Source organism: Pseudonaja textilis, chromosome 1 (genome assembly GCF_049901715.1).
Source record: "Pseudonaja textilis isolate UNSWEBS1 chromosome 1, rPseTex1.2, whole genome shotgun sequence".
Taxonomy (NCBI): Eukaryota; Metazoa; Chordata; class Lepidosauria; order Squamata; family Elapidae; genus Pseudonaja; species Pseudonaja textilis.
In genome coordinates this window covers 212,106,956-212,124,877 of record NC_141990.1, presented here as the reverse complement: position 1 = coordinate 212,124,877, position 17,922 = coordinate 212,106,956, and the positions used below count along the sequence as shown (strand labels likewise).

The 17,922-nt window shown below is 38.8% G+C and overlaps 1 protein-coding gene across 3 annotated transcripts; it reads left to right on the top strand.

The window, feature by feature from the left end:
* Positions 1-5,678: 5,678 nt before the first annotated feature.
* UMPS (uridine monophosphate synthetase) lies at positions 5,679-13,630 on the top strand. Of its 3 annotated transcripts, none has more exons than XM_026708026.2 (6): positions 5,679-5,900; positions 7,881-8,034; positions 8,507-9,175; positions 10,101-10,276; positions 11,183-11,297; positions 12,466-13,630. In XM_026708026.2, exons 1-6 carry the CDS (start codon positions 5,766-5,768, stop codon positions 12,645-12,647), a joined length of 1,431 nt encoding a protein of 476 aa, XP_026563811.2. In that variant the 5' UTR covers positions 5,679-5,765; the 3' UTR covers positions 12,648-13,630. The 3 variants fall into 3 exon arrangements, with proteins under 3 accessions (XP_026563811.2, XP_087776523.1, XP_087776522.1); XM_087920397.1 differs by having other exon boundaries at positions 5,686-5,900; positions 7,906-8,034; XM_087920396.1 differs by having other exon boundaries at positions 5,694-5,900; positions 12,997-13,630.
* The last annotated feature ends 4,292 nt before the right edge of the window (positions 13,631-17,922 follow it).

Genomic DNA, 17,922 nt, shown 5'->3' with positions numbered 1-17,922 from the left:
TTAGATCAGGGGTGTCCAACCGTGGCAACTTTAAGGTGTGTGGACTTCAACTCCCAGAATGCTGGCTGGGGAATTCTGGGAGTTGAAGTCCACACACTTTAAAGTTGCCAAGGTTGGACACCCCTGGGTTAGATTATTATTATTTAATTCTATCAGGATTACTGAGCAAAGTTCTATCTCAAAGGTTTCTGCCATAGAAAGGCGTGTGACTCTTGCCGATTCCACACTCTGTCTAGGGCAAAGCTCCTGGTGTTGTTCATTTATTTTTCCAGGGGTTTCCTCCATCTTCTGAAATAGGTTGGTTTTTTTTTTTAGGGGAGATATAGAATTGCTAGAATTGGGAGAAAATAAGGATATATTTTCTCCCCTGCTCTTCTGATGGAAATTCTTTAGTGGGTTTAAAGTCTCCTGTTTACTGAAGGAATTTATAAAGTCCAACAAAGACCCTATCATCTATTTCAGATGTAAGAATCTCCATCTATTAACTTTTTGGACCAAGATCCTGGTCTGACCTCGTTTTTATCTATTTTATTTTGTGGGGAGCCTACTTCATTTTTTTTCAGACATTATGCCTTAAGAACCAAGAAAACATTCGCCAAATGAAGAAAGGGAAATAACAAGGATTAAATTCACAGGTGCACAGGCCACCTTGTCTGAACTGGCACAATATTGGGGTTACTAAAACCTCCGTCCCAAAGACATTTGCAGTTTTTTCTTGGCAATTCTCTCTCTTGCATCTTGTTTTACTTGGTGCATGCTCTTTACAATATAAATTATGGTTTTGTAAGACTCATGTCATGCTTAATAATAATTCTAAATCAAATTAACAGGGCTATTTCCCTAATATTTTCCCCTTTTTCTATCAAACTTCTCCAAACAAGTGCTATAGATGTTTTTATCCCTTGTCTCACTAGATAAGTAATAATCAATAGAGGAAAGCAGAACAAACAGTACAGAAAATGAATTGATATTAGGATTTGGGGCTATTAAGTATATATAGAGTGCCTTTGCTAGGAAAAAAAAAAAGGCAAAGTCCTTTTCCTTTAAATACAAGATGTTCATTTTTTCATAATCCATTTTTTTCTCCTAGAACTTTGCTGTACTTACTATCAAAGTAACGGTCATATGTTGCAATGCTGTCATAACATGGAATGTAAGATCAGATCAATTCCTTGTTGCCTTTAGAAACTATTTCTAAAAGGCACTGACAATCATCTAAAGGTGTGGCATGTGGGCTCAGGTAAAAACAAAAGCCAAGATTCAACTGAAGTTGGATCCTAAAATCACACCTATTCCTTAAGATCTATGCTGCACTGCTACATATACTAATGAGTAAGTCTAGCTGAAAAAAATGCCACATCCAAGTAAAGATGTTTTTTAAAATTATGGGCAATTTTTGCTAGACCTGAAACAATCTAACAGAAGCGTCACCATTTTATTTATGGATGTAATTTGTTTAAATTTCCTTTCTTCAAGCTGTGCTAGCCATTAGCTTCACAATTGCCTACCTGGGCGTCCAGTTCTGCTACTCTTCGTATACATCAATCAAATGTTCACAAATGCTCCCAATTTGAGTCACGTGTGATCCTAAAAAAAATGTATGACTTTTATACAGAATAGTTTACTATGAATTATTGCTGAAATCTTCACTGCAAGCAAACATTGGGATAAACCCTGGTGATTTTGTGACTGGTGCTCCATAGAATAAGCATAAATTGTGACACAAATCTGACAGTGTTTCTTCAGATATTAAAGCAACTGTTACTTCAAAGGGCTCTGTAATGTGGATGTAAAACCTATCTAGTCCAATTACCTGTTTTTTTGCATCAAGAGCAATCAGATGCTACACAAATAAAAGAGGCTGGGAGTTGTGTGTTTTTTAAAGCTCATCTATCAAAATATGAAAATCTCGTTTTGTGAGACAATGTTAGCAAAGTAGTTCAAGACAGGCTGCAAGCAGATGTATTATTCTGGCCCTTATTCAGTGTCTTGGATCTGTCCGACACAGCTGTATGTTCTTTCTTAAAGAACCACTGATTACATGTGGTCAAGTGTGACTAGCAATGATTTGGGTCCTTTAGCATGTAGCCCAGAACGGCTCTACACCATCGGAATCTCAAAAAATTCTGAAAGTGCCATTTCCATGGACTTCTTTTCTTTCCTATTTGTTTCGAGCATCTATTATTCATCAGATGGTGGTGCTTTCTTAGCATAATAAAATCAAACCCACCCTTTTCCTCTTAAATACTCATTCTAAAATCATTATATTAATGATTGTCAACATGTCAGGATTAGTTGGCTTATTTATACTTTTAAAATAGGAAAACGCTTGTTCTATTTAAGCCATATTTTGCATTCTATTTTTATGTGCTAGTGCTTTAATCAGATCTTTGTATTTTGCTAGCAAATTATTCTGATTTTGCCCATGTGACTCCACAATAGACACATATTCTGTCGTGTGAAGAACATTACATATCTTTCCATATTTATTTATGAGTAAGCCCCAATGAATTCAAAGATGAACAGTTTGAGTACAGTCCTACAAACAACATTTGGATATACGAGTCATTCAATTTGGTGGGACTTGTTCATAGAGATACACATTGGATTACACTATTACTACAATGGACTTGCAGCTGTTGTGTAAGGTCCCACCAATAGTGAGAACTGTAGGAAAGTTATTATAGTAATGGGTTGTTGTTTTTTTGGATGGAGACAACTATATATCTGAGATGCTGTCAGGATTTCCACAAAGGAAATAATCAGACTAAATAACTCCTATTCCCATCCTTTCAAAGGTCAAGGTGCAAACTTATTTCACAGCCTTAAACAAATTTCAGTCTTTTGCTGGTCTGCCTTAAGTGGTATTATTTTATTGTTAATTTCATTTTATATGCATATGTGTTTTGTAAAGAAGCATTTTGTAAATATTTTATTTATACCTCTTCATATGTAATGTTGTAATGTTCCTATTCTTTGGCAACGTATGATCTCTATGGATAAAAAGTTACATTTTAGGCTACTACCTTCCTTATAAATGCAATATATAAAAGAGTTAGCCCTGGATTGTTTTAGAATATATAATTAATTGTTCTGATAAAATTGACTAAGCCATATATAATACATTTGGTGAGTAGACGTTTTTATTTTGGCCGCTATCAATGATCCCCAACTTGTGATCCAATATCCATTGGTGGCCTGCAAGAATATAGCAGGTGTCGATGACACTGACAGAAAAAAAAAAGCCCCAAATCTCATGATCACCCAATACTGCACTATTTTGTATTGTCAGGATCAAACTCGAGCTGTGATGTTTCATGACATTTTCTCATTCACGGAGCTGGGGTGGGCGTAGCCTGGGGTAGGCATGACGCATCCGGCCCTTGGGACCAATTTGATATCCCTGGTCTAAGGTATAATCAAGTGCTGTAGTATTTATCCATCAGGTAGTGGTCATTAAAAGTTTTAAATGATGGAGTGTCTATAGAAGAGCCGTGGGGGCGCAGTGGTTAGAGTGCAGTACTATAGGCTACTTCTGCTGACTGCCAGCTGTCTGCAATTTGGCACTTCGAATCTTACCAGGGTCAAGGTTGACTCAGCCTTCCATCCTTCTGAAGTGAGAGTCTTAATGAGAGAAAAAAATGAATTTCAGCAACTGTAGAATCAGGCTGCAGCACAATAAAACTGACAAAAATGAAGGGGCTCTGAAGACTTTCTGAATGCCTATATCAAGGCCTACGTCAATGCCAAGATAAGCTGTTGAGAAAATAAGGGAGCAGCAGATATGGAAGATCACGCAGAGGAAGTGCCATAGTAAGATGCATGGGAGGTAGCATCGACAGAAAGCTGAGGTGGGAGACATTGGGAAATCTTACCAATGGCTGGACGAAAAGGTGGCACTGATCCAGGGGTAGGATGCTATCGGTTCCGCCTGGCCCTTTAGAACCGGTAGCTCTGAAGAGCAGCAGACACCAAACCAGTTCTATGTTTGCTGCTGTTTGGCCCACCTGCCCGCCCGGGCTCTTCCCTGTCATTTATTTCCTGCTTTTTCAACCTCAGCTGCTTTGTGCTCACAGCTGAGGTTGAAAAAGCAGGAAAAAAGAGGCTTTTCAAATGCTGCGCACCTGCGTGCTGCGCTTTCTAGCTCTCCGGGTGGCACAGCTTAAGATTTTTTACATGTGCGCGCAAAACATATCACCGAACCGGTAGTAACTCAGGTTGAATCCCACCCCTGCATTAATCATAGTGTAAGAACAGGCAATAAGCACCAGATCCATAGAAGCAAGGATCTACTACGCTAGGCAGGACCCCTATATATGTCTGAATTGAATAAAGAGCAAAGACTTGTCAACTTTCTTCTATATCAGATGTACTTGTACCCAGCTATACAGTGCATTAACAGTGCAAGAGAGCATGATCCTGACTTCACAAACACTAGGTAATCAGGGATTAGATTAAAAAAGCTCTCAGCACACACATTTCCACCCCACCCCCCATTTATTTGGACTCCTGTATCTTTTTAAATTGTTTTATCGTAGCAAATAAAATATGATAAAACAGAGTCCTGTATCTTTAGTACATTAATCTACTCACTGTATATTGAAACTTTAAACTTAAGACTTATGTACATAGTTTATCAGTTATAATTAAACTTGGGAGAAAAGTTAGTATTATAAGGTGTGGCTATCTTAAGTGGAAATGTTTTAAGATTATGTAACAGCTCCTTCTCACTAAAATCATATGCTCGAAATATCTTGTGCAAAATCAGATTTGCAATACAATCTCAGAAGGAAAGCTGCACTGACAGCATAGATTTTCAAGCCCTAGAGCAGTGTTTCTGAATTGTGGTATTTTTAAGATGCATCGACTTCAATTCCCAGAATTCCCCAGACCATGTTGGCTGGGGAATTCTGGAAGTTGAAGTCCATGCATCTTTTAAAAATGCCAAGGTTCAGAAATACTGGCGTAGAACCAATTTTCCTTGAACTAAATCATATGCATTTCCCATTCATGTGTGCGCTTATGATATAAACCAACTTTTCCAAATTTGGTTCCCTCCTATTTTGCTGTTTATCAATTCCAGTTTGGAATTAGAAGAGCCTCAAGCTCAATTGGTTGTGGCTGCCCATGTTGGCCCTGTTATTTTCAATGATAATAATAATTGCTATTTGTTTCAGTTGAACGCAGTCTACGTTTACTGTAATAAATTGACATTCAGAGGTCATCAAGTTAGGACAGTCTTGGCACTAAAATAGCCAAACTACAGAACACCAAAAGGCAGAATACACGAGTCACGCCTGATTTTCATGCTCACGAAGTTGGAGATAAAACAATATCGAGAACTGATCACAACCATCAAAGGGAATATTGAACCGAGGTCTCCATACATTTTCCCTTAATGCCCCATGATGCCCATCGTCCAAATGCCACCAAGTTCTATCTTGGCGCGTCCCGGGTAAAACTATGATTTGTGAATTTAAACCTAGACCAACACTTTCGATATTCCCCTTTTACTAAGCCCCTACTCAGCAATGCGAAAACTCTCCAGCCACGCCCATTATTTGCTCCTCCACGCCGGCAGAGGGCGCAAACGCCATTTTCTGCCCTGGTGCGACGTCACTTGCCGCTTCCGGGTTCCAAGCCACGCTTCAAAAATCGACTGTTAAATATTCGTCATTGCTCGGCGACAAGGTCCGCGGCGCACGCGCCGGCTACCCCCACCCCACTTCTCGTCCGCGCGCGGTACAAGGAAAGCGAAAAGCGCCATGGAGTCGCTGGCGTCTGAGCTGTACGGAGTTCAGGCTCTGCGCTTCGGGGAATTCGTCTTGAAGAGCGGCCTGGTCTCCCCGGTCTACATCGACCTCCGCGTCATCGTGTCGCATCCGGCGCTGCTAAATAAGGTATCCGTCCAAACCCCGCGAAGTTCAACCCGGCGTGAACGGTAAAAGCGGTTATGGTGAGTGGGCGGGGCTAAGTTAGATGAAAGGAAAAGAAGGCGTGGCCTTTGGAATCCAGCCAGCCAATAGTCGGTCGCAGGAATTCCGGGGGCTGATGCCGAAGATGCGCTTTGGAGTCTACAAAAGGTTTTTTGTGCTGCCTTGCTTCCTTTGCTGGAGGTGGGAGCGGTTCACGTGTATATCTCCCAGGTCAGGAGGTTGTGTGACGCCGGCTTTCTACCAGCAAATGGTACTTCAAAGGCACTGATCAAAAAGCCTTGAAAAATCCCATTGAAAAAAATAATGAAACTCAGCCTACTAGCACGGGGTTGCAAAATTAGGGCTGATCGTTGGCTGAGCAAAGAGAGGTGGAAATCTTTAGCTCTTTACTGTTGTCGGAGATTGTGGGATTACAGGTAGCCCTCGATTTACAGCAGCTCACTGAAAAAGGGACTTAGGGCCATTTTTTAAAAACACTTAATGACCGTTGTAGCATTCCCGTGTGTTCTGGTGATCCGACGGTTGCAGTGTCCTAGTGTCACTTTTTGTGACCTTCGGGCAAACAAAGCCAATTGGGGACACCAGATCCACTTAACAACAGTCTTACTAATTTAACAACTGCAGTGATTTCACTTACCAAATGTGGCAAGAAAAGTCGTAAAATGAGACAAGCCCACTTAGCAAATGTTTCACTCAGCAACATAAATTTTTGGCCTCAATTGTATCTCGGGAACTACCCGTATTTGCAATCCAAATCATAGCAGCCGTAATTAAACGTTATTTCAGCTAAAGTTAATGTAGGGGGCCCAAAATGGACATACCCATGTTGTTTCCTGGGCAATGATATAGAAGTGGGTAGGATTTTTAGATCAGTTAGGCTTAGGCAGAATCTTTTGCTCTGAGAAGTCTCTCATTTTGTTTCTTGGATTGTAAACATTGCTCATAGCCAAGATTATGAAGAGATTCTTCTCCAAGAATCACAAAGGCTAGTATCTGTAGATTTTGTAGTTTTTCAGCAAAATTTGGATTTCAGGAGATAGCCTGGACAGACCCTGTAGAGTAGGTATAATTGTATCTGATTTTTCATGCTGCTTTTTTTTTTAAACAATAGCAATATATACCAGATAAAGGTTCAAATCCATCTTCACAGGATAATAGGTTAAAACAACACAGACGTGTTACTAAAATATGCATCACTCTGACCAGACTATTCTAGTCCAGGAAAGGTCACAATTTATGTATCGGCTAAAGTCAAAAGTACCAAATAATTTCTTAGCAATATAGCCACCTGATCCTTGAGGAAGTAAGCTGAAGTATAGCTGATTTTTTAAGAAAAGCAGGCATCTCATTTTCCCAGACAGATAATGTGTGTGAGGGTAGTGTGTAAACCCACTTAATTGATTGCTAGAAGTCAAAATGCTTGCTTTTGCTTGGCAGTCTGGTCTGGTCTTGGAAGTCTGTAGAAAATGTTTAGTATCAAGTTACACTTGATACTATTATGAAGTTGGGTGCTTTGGAGATGATTGTCAAATGCCAGGAAGCTTTACTTCAGAAATTAAAATCTGAAGAATAAGTGGGAACACAAATTAAGGATTAGGGACAAGGGAAATTATATAAGTGAGGTGAATAATTTTTGCCCATATAAATCAAAGACATATTTCAGATGATTATTTATTGAATATTTGATAAAGGAACAATTGCTTCTTTGGTCTCCTTTGTGCTTCAAATGATGTAAAGAAACAACTAATGTAATGCAGTCTTAATTATCCAGTTGTTTAAGCTGATAAATAAGTGATTATTCTTTCAACTGTTCTGTCTGGAAGCTGAGACCAAACTTTTTATGTTGCCCTAGGAGGATTTTGAAAACTCCTTTTTAAACTTTCACTCACTGGTAGATAGATATACTGTGTGCTAATAAAATACATTTTAAAACCATTCTCCCAGGTAGCAGATCTCCTTTTCTGTTCAGCAAAGGATGCCGCACTCAAGTATGATTCTGTCTGTGGAGTTCCGTACACAGCTTTGCCCTTGGCTACAATAATCTGCTCAACCAACAAGATACCAATGCTTATACGGAGAAAGGAAGCCAAAGATCATGGTAAAAAGAATAAAATTTCATTTAAATTTTACATTTTGATGGTATAAGTCAGTGGTTTTCAACCTTTTGTTCACCATGGACCCCCGTTAAATACCTTTCGTGGACATGAACCCCCAAGACTTAACTCAAGATAAGGAAGCATGATTTTCTGATTCAAGCCTTCACAAACCCCATGTGATGACATCTTGCACCCCCCCCTCCCAGGGGGTCTGCAGACCACAGGTTGAGAATCAGGAGTATCAAGAGTAAATCAGCAAGATGTGACTGACAGTCAATTGCTATCAGTTTATTCTCTTTTGGTAGAAAAGAGTTTTGAGGTAAATTTTGTGTGCACAATTAGTAAATATACATGCAAATGTGTTGCACTGAAATGATTTTTTGAATGATGTATTGCACATATATATTTATTAATGACAACGGTATTTTAAGGCTTCATAGTAATGTTTGATCCTTTCTATTCCTATTGTTAAAGGAACCAAACGCCTTGTGGAGGGCACAATTAATTCAGGAGAGACTTGCTTGATCATCGAGGACGTAGTAACCAGCGGTTCAAGTGTCTTGGAGACTGCAGAGGTCCTTTGGAAAGAAGGACTGAAGGTTACTGATGCCATTGTGCTGTTGGACAGAGAACAAGGAGGAAAAGCCATGTTGGAAAAACATGGAATTAGGCTGCACTCCGTGTGCGGCTTGTCTCAAATTCTCAAAATCCTGGAACAGCAGGAAAAAATTACTTCTGAAACGGTGGCAAAAGTGGAAAAATTCATTCAAGACAATATTTTTAAACCATCTGAGCAAAACGGCACCACGCCTGTGAAAAGGGTATGCAAAGAAATAAGTTACGCGTCTCGGGCTGAGCTGCCAGGCACTCATCCTCTGGCTGCTCGACTTCTCAGGCTCATGGAGAAAAAACAGTCTAACTTGTGCCTTTCTGCTGACGTGAACAGTTCCAAAGAATTGCTCCAGCTGGCTGACACTCTGGGACCATCCATCTGCATTTTGAAAACTCACATTGATATTCTGGATGATTTTACTCAGGAAGTAGTGAAAGAGCTGAGTGTGCTCGCTGCTCGGCACGAATTCTTGATTTTTGAAGACCGAAAATTTGCAGACATTGGAAATACAGTGAAACATCAGTACAAAGGTAAATTTGATTTCCCCAGCTACACTGTAACCTCTGCAGAGCTATTCCACTTGTTGGGGCATTTTGAATGTCAAAGAATTGCTATGTATTTGATTGAGCGCAAATTTTCTTTTCATCTTCAAACCGCCTGAACTTCTTTTAAAATAAATTTTATCCCAAATATCATCCAAATTCAGTGCTGAGCATGTATGTTATTTTTCATTTCTTTATTTTTACTATTCCACGCCCATCTCATGGAAAGTGATTTTGTGACAAAGGAATGCTTGGACATTGGAATATATTTATCCAGCTGAGCCTTTCCCCATTGGTACTAGCATAAACACATCTCAGTAATCATTGTGTGTGTGTGTGTGTGTGCCAGTTCTTCATAGCATTGCATTCTGGTCTATAGCCCATAATATACTTCAGTGCTTTAGCTGCTTTATTTTTAAATTAGCTTTCCCCTCTTAATCATATACGGTCGGGTTTCTGCCATTCTTGGCTGACCATTCTGCTCTTGACACAGTTATCTGACACCTAAGTGGTAGGATCTATTGGCTTTAGACTGAAGAGAGATCTACCCCCTCCATCCCATGGGATTGTCTTTCAGGGCTATTTTGATTCAGGTAGCCAGACAGACAGGCTGTTTCCAACTAGACTCTGTCCGAGTCCCTGAGATGATTCCCTAGCTTGAACACAGCTGCCATTCCCCTATGGCAGAGGGCGGAATAGCATGATGAAGCAGAAGAGAGCCACACACATCCCACCCCCCCTTGGGTTGGCTATTGTAGATTGGACTGTTTTGGAACATGGATTTTTGATCTCAATCCTTGGCAACATTTCCATAAAAATAAAAAAGGTGAAAATAGGGGTTTTGGTCAGATTGAATAACTTTTTCAGTCACACCTATTCTCGTAATTGTTAACTTGCCTATTCTTTCTTTCAGGCGGTGTTTTCCAAATAGCATCGTGGTCAGATATGGTTAATGCTCATGCAGTTCCTGGCCCAGGAGTTATTAAGGGGCTGAAAGAAGTAGGGTATCCTTTACAACGTGGGTGTCTCTTGATTGGTGAGATGAGCTCCAGCGAGTCCCTGGCCACTGGGGACTATACGAAAGCCGTTGTAAGTTCGAACTTTCATTTGAATAGAGTTGAAAGACCAAAGCAACTCAAATACTTAAAAGCGCCTATCTTTTTTTCCTCCCCTCATTTTCCGGCAGTGTGAAAAAGCTGCTTAGAATGGAAATGTAGATTCACTTCAGTACATTGGAGAAATCCTTGCCAGAGAAGGGCAGTGAAAACTAGAATAATTCTTAGAAGTTTAGGAGATTATAGGCAAGAATGGAAGGGGATTGCGAAAAGATTCCGACACAAAGAAAGAATGGTTATATAAGAGCCAGTGCAATGTTGTGATTGAGATATTCTTTTACGAGATAAATACAGGTAGTCCTCAACTTACAACTATCTGTTTAGTGACCGTTCAAAATTATTCTGGCACTGAAAAAAGTGACCTGTGAACATTTTTCACATTTACGGTTGTTGCAGCATCCCCAGGACCACGTGATCAAAATTTGAGTGTTTGGCAACTGATTCATATTTATGACGGTTGCAGTGTCTTTGGGATCATGTGATCCCTTTTTGTGATCCTCCGACAAGCAAAGTCAGTGGGGAAGCCAGATTCACTTAACAACTGTGTTACTAACTTAACTACTGCAGGGATTCATTTAATAACTGGTAAGAAAGATTGTAAAATGGGGCAAAACCCATTTAACAACTACTTGTCAAGTCAAGGACCACCTGTAATATTATTTTTATTTTTTTTGCAAATAGGGAGATGTGCATCTGTTGACTCATGTCAGTATTGTCAGTATTGCCAATAACAATATTGGGTTTTTTTTAATGTGTGTTTTGGCTTTTTTAATAGCATCAACTGTTTAGTTGTGGGTTTTTTTTCTCCTTCCATTTTACAGTATGTTAAAAGCAAATTTACCTGGTTGTGTGACATATCTTATGTATGCATGTTCTCTAGGTCAAAATGGCTGAAGAACACTCCGATTTTGTTCTGGGATTTATTTCTGGGTCCAGAATTACTGAAAAACCTGAATTCCTTCACTTAACTCCAGGAGTCCAGATGCAAGCTGGAGGTGAGCGTTGTAATAGCAGTGGCTTATTTATAATAAATATGGCATTTTTAACAGGACAAAGTATTTTACAATGTGTAACCTTGGCTGGAATAAGAATTGGCTTGGTTGCAAATGTGGACAAGTTTAGCATCTACAGTAAAACCTAACCGAGAACCAACCAACTGTGACATGGCTTTCATAAGAGGCACACATCTCTGATGTAAATGTTCCTTTTTTGATTAAAAGAAAATATTAAAAGGCTTTTTCGTAATGGGTATTTCTACTTCTGCTGGAATAACTTTTTTTCTTTAAAGTTGATGGTAAGAATAGTCTGATAATGACCCCCATTACAATGGAAGGTAACAAACAACCCCTTACCAGATGTGTTCATGCAGAGATTGGATACCCATCTATTGGCTATGCTTTTTTAAGAACCAAGTGGCATGAACTGGGGCAGCAAGAAGTTTTTTAGATGGCTATAATCTGTTGCCACTATTCTGCTTTAAAGGGGTACTTTAGGAATTGTTATTTTATTTTGCCTATTAATTTGAAAACATGATCATTTAAAAAAAATACAACAGGAACTTACAATAGGAGAATGCTGTGAAACTGTTCCTTTTGTCAACTTGAAAAGGAAAATTTTCAAATGGTTTATTGGAGAGCATGAGGTATATTTACTATCTTGAGTTCTTTATAAAAATAATAATGGCTGGATTTTTAAAAAAATCCTAATTTTGTTTTGTAATATCAGATTATTTGTGGTGTTCTCTGCTTTTTTCAACACAACCCAGAACTGATTTTATTATAAATGTGGATACATAAAATACTTGTGTAAGGGTGTTTGATATTTGCAGCTATTTTTTCATTCATTTTCTAATTGTTGGATTTTTCCCCTAGTGATGAACCATTTGCCACAGATTGTAAAAAAAATTTTTTTATTAGCTCCACTGTAAGAAATAGAGGTTATTATTTTTTGCCACCTCTTGCATTACTTTATACTTACATTAAACCTATATTGGCATTTTATTATCTTACACAATAAGGAGATAAAAGATTCTTTGGAAGATTTTTCCCCCTTTCTGTATGGTTTCCCTTGTACTTGAGCAGTATCTATTCACTTCTATAAGGATTTTTTTTTTTTCTGGCATTTGGCTGAAAACACTAAAAACACATATGCTGTTCCTTGCAGGTGATAGCCTTGGGCAGAAGTACCTAAGTCCACAGGAGGTTATCAGAAAACGACATTCAGACATCATCATTGTAGGGCGGGGCATCTTATCTGCATCAGACCGTCGGGCTGAAGCAGAGGCATACAGGAAAATAGCCTGGGAAAGTTACTTGCAGAGGATTGGTGTTTGTACCCAAAATTAACCAAGTTGGCTTCCACTAAACAGGCCATTCCAAAAAGCTAACGTAATTAAGAAGAGGAGTGTGTTTGGTCCACCAAATGTTTTTGTACGTTAAAATAAATTTGCCACTGGGGGATTTGGAAGCTGTCACACAAATAACAGCTATGGCACTTCTTGAAACTGAAATCAAGCAGTCATGTTGAGGTGATTTTGGAATTGTTTAGAATAAAATAGAAAACCATTCACAAGTCTTTAAAACACCACCATTGGGTTTGAAAACATCAGTAATATAAAAATGGAGAGAAGTCAGAAAACAAGATAGATTTTTATATAGCATATGCACTTATCTGTTCTTTTCTGTATTATAATAGGAGTCTCCCGAGAGGGTGGGTATTTCAGTCACATCTGGAATATACTTGAAAATATTGTGCTGGCGAGAGATCTGCCTGTTTAGTATCATTAAGACATTCTCAATGTTTTAGCAAATGCTTTGCTGATGTAGAGATAACTTAATACCTCATGTTACATACAGAAAATGTATTTTTCCTATTGATAATTATCTGGAATGTGAGATATATGAACATCTTTCACAATATTAATTTTAAATGTGAATGTATGAATAAAATACATTTTGTGTGGTTTTATATGGGAATAGTAGAATAATATGTATATTGTCTTACATAAAACATTGCGTTTATGAATGTTATATGTCTTATGAAAGATTTGCAGCATAAATGAGATATTAATACAGAGGTGATGTTTCTTGTTCTGAAATGCTCCAGAATTCTCAAGAACTTGTCTTAACCAGTTACAGATTTGTTGTTTTTTCCCTTACTCAGTTGAGTCATCAAATTCTTCTGTAAAAGTCCTTACATATTTCAAATGAGAAGAAAGTTGATTCTGATCTATAAAAGACCTTCTATAATGTTATGATTCTGACTTAACTGTATTTTGAACTCAGATAAATTGCAAAGTATGTGAATAAAATAGTATTTCTTTCATAAATGCATGTCATTTTCTGTTCAGAAGTTTCTACCACCATAGACTTCTATTTTAAATCTTATTGAGATACTACATTATTACAAATTTATTTATTTAATGTGCTCAAAGAGCAGGCAAATTCAAAATAATAGAGCAGAAAAACAAGATGGATGTGTCACAATCTGCCCAAAAAAGTGTCTGGTAGTAACGAATAAAATAAAACTAGAACTTTATTGAGGTTAGTTCAATAAAGTCAACTGTTGCTGTGCTTTTATTGCAACCAGCAAATATTTGCCTTTCCTCCTTGTATCTTGATATCTTAACAAGTTTAGTGTGCATGTCTTCTCTCCAAGAATTGCTGGAAGATAGGTGTTAAATAAAATCTATGACTTGTCTCTAAAAATTGTAATGTGCTGTAATTGCAATATCAAAAATACCAGGATTCCTGGGTGCTGAAGAGTAACAACCTCTCCAAAATCACACAGGTTTATACACTTGGATACAGGGATATTATTATATCTATTACTTAAAAGGGATGAGAGTTAAGACATGCCAATTTTGAAAAAATATTTCCCAAAACTCAGAAATTAATGTGTTCAAGTAATTCTCACTAATGAGCATTGCAGGGCTCCATATTAAGCCAATTTTAGTTCAAAGTTCTGTTATCTCCAGCCTTTGATAATCCTTTCGACCTGATCATAGCCAACAGGAGGAAGGTAATTTTGGGGTAATCTAGTAAAATTATTTTACCCCATATAACATTTAACTTTCAAGCTCAATATTCAGCCCTAGGCCTTTCTCTCAAGACCAACAGCTGTACTGACGTTTTTAGAAAGAGTGTGGCTTGAGAAAATTAGGTGATGTGATCTCTAAGGGATTTCTTTTGACCTGTGCTGGGTCAAATATTAAGTCTGGGTCAGGGTTTTGGCCTCAAAACGTTTTAAGAGCTGCAGATACAAACTCCATTGGTTCAAAAAAAATATCAAGGATTTAAGCAGTGTTTCTTTGAGGTATTCAGAGAGCTTTCCAGGATGGCAGCATGAAATGTCATTCCAGAATATAGGTGATCCTTGACTTATGGCCCAAATGGAGCCTAAAATTTCGATGGCTGAGCAAAACAATTGTTGAGTTTTGTCCCATTTTATGACCTTGCCAGAGTTGTTAAGTGAATCACTAGTTGTTAATAATAATGTGGTTATATTAATTTTGCTTGACTTTGCTTGTCAGAAGGTGCCCACCCAGTCACATGACCATCAAGCCACACCCCACAAATTAGGCCACACCCACAGGACTAGTTGTGATCCGAGGACATGGCAAGGGGTGGGATTCAAATTTCTTAACAACTAGTCCTGTGGGTGTGGCCTAATTTGTGGGGTGTGGCTTGATGGTCATGTGACTGGGTGGGCATGGCTTGCTGGGTGGACGTAGCTTGGTCACGTGATGGGCATGGCTTGTGTGTAAATATGTAAATTGGGCAAAGCAGACAGGCAGATTGAGTTGCTCACAGAATCACAGATTGTCTCACATCTAACATTCTGCAATCTGCTACCTGAATCTGCACTGAAAAATAAAAGCTTCAGTCCTAAGGAAGCTTCAGCCCTGCTTTTAGATTAGCTAGAAAGCAAGAAATCCAACGATTTCCTGCTTTCTAGCCAGTCTAAATCTCCTGGCACAGCAGAACAGCTGATGGTTGGGGGGGCGGGTTAAGGAAAAATAGCAACTTACCCAACACAGGCAAATCGGATGGTGCGCATGCTGGATAAGGAATGAGTGGGCGGGGTGGGAAGGGAAGGGTCCAGCCAGTGGCGCAACCCCTGCACGGCAACCATCATAAATATGAGTCAGTGGCCAAGCATCTGAATTTTGATCACATGACCATGGGGATGCTGCAAGGGTTGTGTGAAAACCACCAGTCATGGGTCTCTTTTCAGTAACGTAATTTCAAATGATCACTAAACGAAATGGCTGCATGCTATTTCCATCCACAATATTGGGCTGCTTTGGCTTCTGGGAAAATACCATTCTCTTGCATTTCCTACTGTTTATAATCAACATACAGTATATTGCTCACAGAAGTGCAACGTTCCAATGGGACTATGATTCATTGAGATTTTTTGGATGAAAAATATATATAGATATCATAATTTTTGAATCACGTCGCTCCCACCAAATGGTGCTTCAGACTTCATAAAAAAAATACAGGCCACTGTGCTCATCTTAATGGAGGACCTGTACTGGATAGAAATGTGAATGTTCTCCCAGCTTGTTCTCTGCATCTCTCAGCCACTTTCAGAACCATCACGGTGGTAGTCTTTGAAACTCCTTCCTTACATTAGTAACAGTAATGGGTAGGTTTTTTTTATAATAAAGTTGGAAGGGATCTTGGTGGTCTTCTAGTCCAGTCCACCATCACCACCACCACCACCACTCAAGCAGTGGACTTCTATATTTTTTTCTTGTAGGGATTAAAAACTTGTGCCAGGTTGGCCTTGAAGCCATTGTTCTATAGCAGGGCTGTCAGATTCACAGCACGTGGCCCGGATGCATCACACACTGGCCACGCCCATGCCTGGTTTAGCGATGGGGGGAAAAACAGTCACGATACACCACGTGATGATGCGAGTTTGACACCCCTGTTCTATAGTGTTCCTAATGGCTCCATCTAGTTCTCTTTTGCTGTTTAATGCAAGAGTTTTGGAGTTTCGGTGTCTTTAGAACGCTTCTGTCATTCTATTTCTCCTTTCCTTCAAAATCAAAAGAAGCTATTCTATTTCCCAATGTGTGTCTGACGTTTGTAGTGGATGGGATGGGAGTTAGCTAAATCCAGACATCCTGCTGGACAGAAGATAGAAAGATTAATGAATAAGGATTAAGAGTTAATGTACACAGAAAGGTCTTTATACTTGACCTAATGGCTCAAATTTGCAAGCTGGCTTTTTTTTTTTTCAGGACCTGCAAAAATCAGGCAACTAATCATCAAGCATGTGTTTGCAGAGTGAAGCTTAGTCTGCTCACTGTGTCTGTTTCCAGAATTATCAGAATAGATTGCTGTGATATCTGGGCTGTGATAGCTGAATGCTGCCTTTGTAAATGTTTGGACATCTCTTTTGGTTTAGATCACTGCTGTCAGTCTGTTTGACTGGAGCCTTATAGTAATGCTGGTTTCCTCTGTGGCGAGGCCAGCAATTAATAGACGATACACAGTGTGCATGAAATCAATCAAAAATAAATAGTAAAAATGTTGATTATAGTTCATGCACTGATTTTTCTGCCTATAAGAAGTATTCCTTCTGTCACGGATTCCGTCAACAATGATTACAATTTAGTAGCAACTTTTGCAGAGAGCTGGAGAGCCACAACCACTGAAGGCCACAACCAGACACAGTATCACAGGTTGTGTCCTCTTAAGCTACAATGTATTAAATTAAACATGCTACTTATGATCTTTGAAGTAGGTTACGTTTACTCCATTATGTTTTGTCTGGATTTTGGATCTACTGGAAAGTCCTTTCTCTTCGTTCAGCTAATGGGGAACCAGACTTTGAAAAGTCATGTCTGGTTACTTTCTAAAATCACTGATAGGCAGGACTACTAAATCTGGGCTGCAAAGGTCCGGATAATGAATAAATGGTAACAAAGAAAAATAAGGACTCTTACTTCTTAGCTACTGTGTAAGATTATCCAGATTTTGCAGCCTGGATCCAAATGAGGATTGGCTCCAAGCTACAGCACCCTAATTTTTATTGCCGATTCCCATATTTATTTGTTAAATTTCCTCCAGAAGCTCAAAATGGCTTTCATATCACTTGAAATGGATTTAGGATTGTAATGAAAGGATTACAGCATACCTCAATAAGTCCCAGTACAGATTCTGATTTGTCTTACCAGGTTGGGAAGAAAAATAAAGGACCAAAATAATAATAATAATCAGAGGCAGTCTTCTCTGTAATGCTATTTCATTTTGAAGTAAAACAGAACCTGACAATTGCCATTATGTTACTTATGGATCATGCCGAGATAATTCATATCTTCAAGCCATTTGTTTTATTTCTGCTGCTTCTGAACTGGCCCTAATATGCAGCAGTAGTTTTGAGAAATCCCAGCTGGGCCACTGCAAGAAAGAAGTTCATTACGGCTAATTACAGTAACAACTTGCCATTTCTATTAATTGCAACTAAGCTTCAAAGACGACACTAAATGTATGCATGTTTATTTGGAATGCACTAATCATATCAAAGGCTACTTCCATGTAAGCATTTTTTCATGACAAATTTACATTTATTTTCAAGTCTGGGGCGGCTACATTATTTTATTCT